Genomic DNA, 9,856 nt, shown 5'->3' with positions numbered 1-9,856 from the left:
CTCGTATGTGTAGTTGTATGAGTGCTTTATACGTAAATGTACTCACATATTCACTGAGTTATACTCATCCTTTTGCGTACTCATACTTCATTGTTGATACTATACGGTGTATATTTTTTTGTAGTTTTTTCTTGGATGTAATCCCTGGAGTACTGAACTGGTTAGAAATGGATCCATTGCATGCAAGACCTCGCTTGGGCCTCCTGCAACGCCGCCGGCAGGACAAAGGGCCGGCGTCCACATTTTCGTCTTCGCGTGCCAGCGGTGCGGCCTTTCTTTCGAAAGAACCATCTGGCGAAGCCCAAATTACACTCTTCTAAGAATTCTAAGCCCACTGGGCTCAAGCTGCCTGCAGAGCACCAATTCACTATGCAGAGGCTCTCGCAGGTGGCACTCCGCCGCCTCCTCTCGCCGCCGTCCGCCGCGGCAGCTGCTCGCTGGGTGACCGCGGAGGCAGGGTCCGGAGGAGGAATCCCCATCTTCCGCTTCCGCAGCAGCGCCGGGGTACGCTCCCGGTTCCCCATGGGTTTTGGGCTCCTTCCACGCCATGCTCTAAGTCTAAGCTTCCTGATTCGTGTGCTTTGGGCTGTAGGTTGCGGCGACTGGTTGGAGTGGCGGATCAGGGATCCGCCTGTGCCGTAGGTTCTGCACCTACAACGAGAGAGGTATGGCCACTGCCCGTCGGCTTCGTTTCACTGCCTCGAATATATGTTGTTTCGTTGTTCATGGGATGCGTTGATGAAATGGAGTAGTTACTTTGAGTATCTAAATTCGTAAGGAATTATGGTCTGTTGTACACTGTGGATGGTGATTGTCTGATTGGTGTAGGGATTTCATGTTTGTGAGAATGTACGGCTCTTCTCGAAAGTATAATCGAAGTTTGGTGATGAGGCGTCCCTAATTGTTTCTCCCTGTCTCGTGGTGAACGCTTTGTCTAAATATAGGCTTGTTGTATGGACCACACTGCAAGAGGCTTCTTTGAGAACTCTTGTAGGTCGAAAACACACCATGTCAGACTAGTCGCAGCGCCTGTAGAATTGATCACTATGGCTTCCTGATTATTGAGTTCTGTTAACGTGGATTATGCTTTGTCCCCACTTACTGCTTTCACTATGATGGAGCTATGATGTGATAACTCGCTTTGAAAGTAGTTTCCTAGTTGGTTAACAAAAACTTCTGAACTTCTTTATTTTGCTATTCTATGGATACTCTTCCTCAGTGATACTTTGATAGACTTATCTGACTTGATTGAAATTATGCTAGATGACAGGGCACTTGAGGAAGAAGTTGAAAAGAAATTTGGATGGATGCTCAAGATATTCTTCATAGGAACTGCTGGCCTTGTTGGTTGGCAATTCTTTCCTTACATGGGTATGATTGCGACCTGATGATCTGCTAACAACTGTCTATGTTTCGAAATACTTGGCTTATTATCAACTTACAATGCTGTTCGGCTGATGAAAATGTCGTCTTGTCTGACAAGTTTCCAGGGGATAATCTACTACAGCAATCCATTACGCTTTTACATGTCAAAGATCCCTTGTTCAAGCGGATGGGAGCGTCCCGATTAGCTCGTTTTGCAATTGATGGTAATCAATTTTACATAAGCATATTTTTTGGATTACTTGTGCAATTTATCTTACACAGTTTTTGGGCTCTACAACATTTGTTTGCTACTTGCTTACAGAGCTAGATTTAGATTCATGATAGTATTTCTTAAATAGGAAATCCATTTTGGACCATAGGTGTAGATGCACCCACTGTTAAAAAACATATTTCAATATGTCTAAAAATTCTGGAAAAAATATCCGGGCGTAAATCCAGACATTTTTCGGAAAAATATCCGTTCGCACACAAAGTTCCACGAAAAAAGTTTTTTTTGTGGACTGTATAAAAATGACAATTTTCGGTGCTCCAAAATAGCTATTCACAAGAGTCTTTTTACACATGCCACACAAAATATCTTTTTCCAGTAAAACTTTGCATGCAAACATAGAATGTCCAGATGTACACAGAATTTTTTTCGATTTTTTTAACATTCTGAAATGCGTTTGAAATGCATTTTAAATAATGGGTGCATCTAGACCTATGAGCCAAAATACCAAGTCCTTAAATCGGAAATCCATTTTGGCCTATAGGTGTAGATTGTTATGCTAGTTTGAAGCATCATGTAGAGGGAAACTGTTATATAGTTAAGTCGTTTGCCCACTGAAATTCAGCTGGACCAATCGTGCATGACATTTTTCTCATGAAATCTTTTCTTTTACAAACTTTATCAAGACGCATGAATTGGCCCCATTTATGAGGGAAACCAGACCAAAAACCCTACAAAAGTAGTGAGTATTATTTTGAAGGGGAACCACCAAAAGCCATGAAGGCCACAGACTGCTACCCTAAAATAAAGCAACAGGTGAGCAGACGTTTACTTGCCATTCCACATTGGCTTACTGCAAGTGCGTCGCTAGCCACAACACTCAAAGGGAGCACATAGACGACCGAGTGGATCTCATTAGCATGTCCCCTCCACCGAACATCTACATCACTCAGTGTTGTCAGACTAGACGATGACCATGACACTTGTATGAGGCCTCATACGAACTGAAGACGAGCAATCATCTACCACCTAAATGCCTCTTTTCTTTCCCATTTCTACACCTCTTGTTCACCTTCTCATGTTCTTCATGAGGGCATCGATTTTCTGGATGGATTGCATCGCCAAATTGCCCTAGAAAAACTTTTCGAGCTTCCTTCAGGCCTTGTCATCAAACTTGCCTTGGGACCCAGGCGGCCAAAAGAACGCAACTGAGAACTCCTTGAAGGTGCATTTTTCTCTTTTCCCTTTGGACTTGTAATAGATTTCCCTATGGTATGTCCAAGATATACAAGAGTAAGAAGAGAAACCATTTGCTGGTAGCACCATAGCATAACTGAATATGCTATTATGGTCTGTTGCTTGCTTTGAGTTAGGTCTGTACTTGTAAGTTGTTACTAGCATTAGCAAAGAGTTAACATTTTGAGTTACCCCTTTCGGTTCAATTTGAAGATCTGCTTATATTGCTTCTTCCATTTACATATTTTTTGGGTGCAACAATATTTTTTAATTGAAGTAACTATTTTAGGAGGAAATGGTCTAGACAGATATTGTTGGGGCTACCCGGACAAGATGTCCTAAGCGAACCAAGGTTTAAGGAACAAGGCTCGAAATGTTCGCAAATAGAGCATTATTGTAGTTAAAGTTTGGAGGTAATAACTGGATACCCATAGTATGATCGGGTGGTTTATACTGCATCGGCACCGCGGGATTGCAATTGGGAATAGAAGGGCTACCAAGAAGATAGGCGATGGTGTCCCGTAGGGTTTCTGAAGTTTTTCGCAGAGTGAAGCTTAGTTCGTTGCAAGACAGAGTTGGTTCTTCTCGTACCTAGCATTGTGAAGCATTCTGAAAGTGCAATAGCTTGCAAACTCTGCAGCAGTTGTGTATTTTGAGGTGTTACTTGGCTTAGTTACAGGAGTTGCTTTAGTTATTTATTTGCTGGTTATTATCAGTATGGCATATTCATCACCAACACAACTATTGATAATGAACTGTTCTGAAATAGTATTTTGCAACAAGTTATCATCCACACGTTACATCGTCGCATCCTTAGTGGTGCGCTACATCGGCGCCCGGGTGTAGTGGAAAATGAGCAAGGGTCTTCGCATTTGACTCGACGAGTGCGAAGGGTAAGGAAGCTAGCCGAGCCTAGGAGGTTTCGCTTAGGTAGCTGGAACGTAGGGTCCCAGGTAAGCTTCAGAAGCTAGTTGATACAGCGGTGAGGAGAGGTGTTGATATCCTTTGCGTCCAGCAGACCAAGTGGAAGGGACAGAAGGCGAAGGAAGTAGAGGATACCGACTTCAAGCTGTGGTATACGGGAACGGCTCCAAACAGAAATGGAGTAGGCATCTTGATCAACAAGAGCCTCAAATCTGGAGTGGTAGACGTCAAGAGATGTGGGGACCGGATTATCCTGGTCAAGCTGGTAGTCGGGGACTTAGTTCTCAATGTTATTAGCGCTTATGCCCCGCAAATAGGCCACAATGAGAACACCAAGAGGGAGTTCCGGGAAGGCCTAGAGGACTTGGTTAGGGGTGTACCCAGTGGTGAAAAACTCTTCATAGGAGGAGACCTTAATGGCCACGTGGGTACATCTAACATAGGTTTTGAATTTGGATATGGCATCAGGAATCAAGAAGGGAAGATGTCCTAAGCTTTGCTTTAGTGTACGGCATGATCGTAGCTAACACCCTCTTTAAAAAGAGAGAATCACATCTAGTGACTTCTAGTAGTGGCCACCACAGTAGCCAGATTGACTTCATCCTCTCAAGGAGAGAAGACAAGAGTGCGTTCCTAGATTGTAAGGTGATACCTGGAGAGAGTTTTGTCCATCAGCATAAGCTTGTGGTGGCTGACTTCCGCTTTCGACTTCGTGTCCAGCGGGATAAGCGTGCGAAAGTCGCTAGAACGAAGTGGTGGAAGCTCAAGGGGGAGGTAGCTCAGACGTTCAAGGAGAGGGTCATTAAGGAGGGCCCTTGGGAGGAAGGAGGTGATGTGGACAATATGTGGATGAAGATGGCGACCTGTATTCGTAAGGTGGCCTCAGAGGAGTTTGGAGTGTCCAGGGGAAGTAGAAGAGAAGTTAGGGATACCTGGTGGTGGAACACTGATATCCAGAAGGCTATTAAGGAGAAGAAGGATTGTTTCAGACGCCTGTACCTGGATAGGAGTGTAGACAACATGGAGAAGTACAAGTTGGCAAAGAAGGCCGCAAAGCGAGCTGTGAGTGAAGCAAAGGGTCAGGCGTATGAGGACCTCTACCAGCGGTTAGGCACGAAGGAAGACGAAAAGGACATCTATAGGATGGCCAAGATCCGAGAGAGGAAGACGAGGGATGTTGACCGAGTCGAATGCATCAAGAACGGAGTAGACCAACTCTTGGTGAAGTACAAGGAGATTAAGCATAGATGGCGGGAGTACTTCGACATGCTCTTCAATGGGGACACTGAAAGCTCTACCATTGAACTGGATAACTCCTTTGATGATACCAGTAGGCGTTTTGTGCGGCGAATCCAGGAGTCCAAGGTCAAGGAGGCGTTGAGAAGGATGAAGGGAGGCAAGGCAATGGGCCCTGATTGTATTCCCATTGAGGTGTGGAGAGGCCTCGGAGACATAGCGATAGTATGGCTAACTAAGCTCTTCAACTCCATTTTTCGGACAAACAAGATGCCAGAAGAATGGAGACGCAGTATATTAGTACCAATCTTCAAGAACAAAGGGGATGTTCAGAGTTGCACTAACTACCGTGGAATTAAGCTTATGAGCCATACAATGAAGCTATGGGAGAGAGTCATTGAACACCGCTTAAGACGAATGACAAGCGTGACCAAAAATCAGTTTGGTTTCATGCCTGGGAGGTCGACCATGGAAGCCATCTTCTTGGTACGACAACTCATGGAGAGATACAAGGAGCAAAAGAAGGACCTGCATATGGTGTTCATTGACTTGGAGAAGGCCTAGATAAGATACCGCGACACGTCATGTCGTGGGCCTTGGAGAAGCACAAAGTCCCAACAAAGTACATTACCCTCATCAAGGACATGTACGATAATGCTGTGACAAGTGTTCGAACAAGAGATGACGATACCGATGACTTCCCGATTAAAACAGGACTACACCAAGGGTCAGCTTTGAGCCCTTATCTATTTGATTTGGTGATGGATGAGGTCACAAGGGATATACAAGGAGATATCCCATGGTGTATGCTCTTTGCGGATGATGTGGTCCTAATCGATGATAGTTGAACGGGGGTCAATAGGAAGTTAGAACTATGGAGACAAACCTTGAAATCGAAAGGTTTTAGACTTAGTAGAACTAAAACCGAGTACATGATGTGCGGTTTTAGTACTACTAGGCACGAGGAGGAGGAGGAGGTTAGCCTGGATGGGTAGGTGGTGCCTCAGAAGGACACCTTTCGATACTTGGGGTCAATCCTGCACAATGATGGGGATATTGATGAAGATGTGAACCATCGGATCAAAGCCGGATGGATGAAGTGGCGCCAAGCGTCTGGCATTCTTTGTGATAAGAGAGTGCCACAAAAGCTAAAAGGCAAGTTCTATAGGACGGCGGTTCGACCGCAATGTTGTATGGCGCTGAGTGTTGGGCGATTAAAAGACGGCACGTTCAACAGTTAGGCGTGGCGGAGATGCGCATGCTGAGATGGATGTGTGGCCACACGAGGAAGGACTGAGTCCGGAATGATGATATACGAGATAGAGTTGGGGTAGCACCGATTGCAGAGAAGCTTGTCCAACATCGTCTAAGATGGTTTGGCCATATTTTCCAGTGCATAGTGCACGGCTAAAGCGTGCTGATAATGTCAAGAGAGGACGGGGTAGACCAAACTTGACATCGGAGGAGTCTGTAAAGAGAGATCCGAAGGACTGGAGTATCACAAAAAACTAGCCATGGAAAGAGCCGTGTGGAAGCTTGCTATCCATGTGCCAGAACCATGAGTTGGTTACGAGATCTTATGGGTTTCACCTCTAGCCTACCCCAACTTGTTTGGGAATAAAGGCCTTGTTGTTGTTGTTGTTTGTTGTTATCATCCACACGTTACCCTTGCTCTTTCAGTAATGGTTGTCACTTAATTAAAATACTTTATTCTTAAAGACTGCTACTTGCCTATGACGTGTGCTATTGCTCACTGGTATCATCTGGTGAAGGATTTAGGTGTTTGGATATAGGTCCTATCCCACAACCTTAAAGGTTTTAAGCTGATGGCCAATAGCTACAGAATTAATCTGAATGTCAACCCTGTCTATAAACATTAAAAAAACTGTTGCACTGGCTATAGTTCTATTCTACTCCTATAGCATGATTATATTACAGTTAACTTCAGTTCATTTATGTTTATCTTCTTTTGTCAGTTAACTATATTCATTTTCTACTTCTATTGAATGTTCTTACTAATTCCCTGTGGGCACAGATGAAAGGAGAATGAAGGTGGTAGAGATGGGGGGAGCTCAAGGTATTCTTGAAGTGTTAGAAGGTGCTAAAGATGATAAAACACGCAAAGAAGCCCTGAAAGCTCTTGTGGCACTTTCGAAGTCAGGTGAGTTAAAATACTGAAGTTTTCCATTTATTGTTGTGTCTACTTGATTTTAGTTCCCTTTATCATTCTGGTATGTGAAGTAGTAGTTCTCAATTATTGTGAGCTGCATTTTTCACCTTGTCTATTCCCACGAAACCGCGATTGATATCATGTTGCGTTCTATGTTTTTTGGTACTAAGGGGATTCCTGTAGTGACAAACTAAGATTGCCCAATAAGGGAGTAAACATGTATGTATCAAGCTTCCAAGAACATTGACATGCATCTGTTTAACTTTTCAACTGTGGTTTCTGCTAACTGATTATGTGACAGTCAGGGCATGCAATAGGGGGGGGGGGGGGGGGGGTGTTTCTCTTATTAGACCCATAATTGGTAACAGTAGACCGTGAATTAATCTCACACTCTTGCGTGTTACCTGCTAGCTACATCATGGCTTGTATCCAACCTAAGGGTGTTCATACAGGTTGGGTCCAACACGAACTAAACTGGAAATAGATCGCTAGTTCAGGTTCCCTCATTGTAACTGTTGTCAACCGCAGCGGTAGTTCAAGAAATTTTGTACGTCGGTTTACGGATTGCAGCAGAACTCTTTTTAACCCTGGTCCAAGCTGCGAATCTTGTTTGGTGTGTTTGGGCATTTACGCATTTTGAGTTTTTGGTTTCGTTGATAGACTCATGATGCCCTGAAGTCTGAAAATCTTTCTTGTGATATACAGATAAAGCTGCGGAGTTTTTGGACAAGGCAGGTGCCTATGCCATCGTCACTTCTACTCCGAATTCCCCTGAATATGACGAGATCGAGAACTGCAAGACTAGCATTCTTAAGGCGTTTGATCAACTGAGGTGATAATGGTCAAGGGCCCTGAATTCATCTACATATTTCCTCTAGACTTGAATTTCATGGGACCTTTACTTTGATTGAGGCAAGAAAGCCAGGTCGGTGCACCTTTTTCCCTGAGTGTTCCAGCTTGACACACCTCAGGTTTTGTTGCTGGAAACATTTTGTCTGATACATTTGCTCCAAACAAGTTTGGGGTGCTTTCTTTGTATGATGGGGATGTATGCAGTTATTTTTTAGTTATGTGATTGAATTGAATCAGGTTATAATTTTAATAATCACTAAAGTATTCTCTATTTGTGTCAGCATCTGACCTGATTATCAAACACTCTTCGACATATTCAATATTCTTAGGCTGTTTCATCTGTGAAGAGGCCACCGACCTCAACTGGAATTATTTGGCTTTCTTGTAACTTCTTAACCTGTTTCCCGAATAACTTGGCCAATCCATGAAGACCTACGCACTTTCCAGGATGTGTAGATCCGGAAGGGATAAATAGGCCCTTAGGCAGCCAGCCTGAAATGCTGGATGATAACTTTTCCCTTTCAAGATGAGTATGTCCTTTCTTTTCCCTCTCTTTTTTCTCTCTAGTGATGAAATGCAGGATGATACTTTCTTTTCCCTTTCAAGATGAGTTATGTCTTCTTTCTTTTTTCTCTGATGATGACTAGTTACTAAAGTGTAGTGACAGAGGCGTTCATTTCGAAATCCCGAAGCAAAGAGAGCACAAAATGGTTTACGGGATAACATGCTGAACAGCATTCTCCACGGCGACGCTGTTCGGCGTGGAAGAGGGCTGGTCGGCCACCGGCATGGAGGCGGCCATGGCAATGGGGAGGAGAGCCATGCTAGGATGGGTAGCAACTTCAAGTTATTTTTGTGTGTGTGTGCGGATATTTTTACTTTTTTAGAATATCTTTTTTTCATTGGACTTGCAAGTGGGACCTAGTCCACATCAGCAAAATTGGCTTTTACACGTGAGCCCTTAGTGTCAATTGGATTAATTCAAGTTTTAGTGTACATTGCAAAAAATCTGCTGCAGAGTAACAGATTTGTGCAAACGATCTGAAAAGTGCTAGTTTTTCGGAATTTAAGCATAAATGTCATAGTTCTATGCTACCACGTCGTGATTTTGCGTTCCGTATTGGTTTGCAAAGGTTTCGATTTCGTTTTGGATTTTGCGTGTGTTTGGTTCTGGACCAAAACGTGGATGGGATGGGATGGTCCTCTTTCCTCATATGTTTGGTTACAAATTGAGGTGGATGGGACCATCCCGAGAAAGGAATATTCGTTGAAAATCCTGAATCAACCAATCCCTCAAAATCGACCCAACCTCCCGATCCACCCTTTCCTAAAAACGTGGATCGTGGCCTAATCCCTCTCCCTCGTCTCTAATTGTGCATCGCATCTTGCCCACCTCCGTCTTGCCTGGTGGACAGAGAAAGCATTAGAGATGTCGCCGGCGGCGAGAGCAGCGTTGGGCGCGCTCGCGTCGACCTCGCCCCTGGGCGCGCGACGGCCTTGGCGGGTGCGACAGCCCCGACCCTGGGCACTAGCGGCGAGCCGGCGACCTCAGTTGTGTTCGAGTGCGGCGGCCTGTGCGGGCGCAGGGGCCACGGCCCTAGGCACGCGCGGCGGCCTCGGCCGTAGGGGCGCGCGGTGGCGTGTGCGGGCACAGGGGCCATGGCCCTAGGCACGCGCGGCGGCCTCGACCCTGGGCGCGCGCGGCGATCTCAACCCTGGACGTGCGGGCGACCTGGGCGAGTACGGTTGGGCACGGCTGGGCGGCGGCTCGTTGGGATGGAGGCTCGTGAACATGATGTTCCCTGTTTTTTTGCTAATTGCAATTAGATGGCTGTTAATCAATT

General features: G+C 45.0%; 1 protein-coding gene across 1 annotated transcript; it reads left to right on the top strand.

Annotated features, from left to right (window-relative positions):
* Nucleotides 1-318: 318 nt before the first annotated feature.
* Nucleotides 319-8,283, top strand: LOC127305599 (uncharacterized). The gene is made up of 6 exons (XM_051336096.2): nucleotides 319-504; nucleotides 593-665; nucleotides 1,264-1,371; nucleotides 1,491-1,589; nucleotides 7,026-7,151; nucleotides 7,866-8,283. The coding sequence occupies exons 1-6, from the start codon at nucleotides 370-372 to the stop codon at nucleotides 7,994-7,996; spliced, it is 672 nt and encodes a 223-aa protein (XP_051192056.1). The 5' UTR covers nucleotides 319-369; the 3' UTR covers nucleotides 7,997-8,283.
* Nucleotides 8,284-9,856: the final 1,573 nt, after the last annotated feature.

This window comes from Lolium perenne, chromosome 6 (genome assembly GCF_019359855.2).
Source record: "Lolium perenne isolate Kyuss_39 chromosome 6, Kyuss_2.0, whole genome shotgun sequence".
NCBI lineage: Eukaryota > Viridiplantae > Streptophyta > Magnoliopsida > Poales > Poaceae > Lolium > Lolium perenne.
This window is presented reverse-complemented; position numbering and strand designations above follow the sequence as displayed.

Bases quoted from the DNA above. Each gene is read 5' to 3' on its own strand.
- LOC127305599 (XM_051336096.2), top strand. From the start codon at position 370: ATGCAGAGGCTCTCGCAGGTGGCACTCCGCCGCCTCCTCTCGCCGCCG. The intron at 505-592 runs GTACGCTCCCGG...TTTGGGCTGTAG, and splicing joins GCTTCCGCAGCAGCGCCGGG to GTTGCGGCGACTGGTTGGAG. The intron at 1,590-7,025 runs GTAATCAATTTT...CTGTGGGCACAG, and splicing joins AGCTCGTTTTGCAATTGATG to ATGAAAGGAGAATGAAGGTG.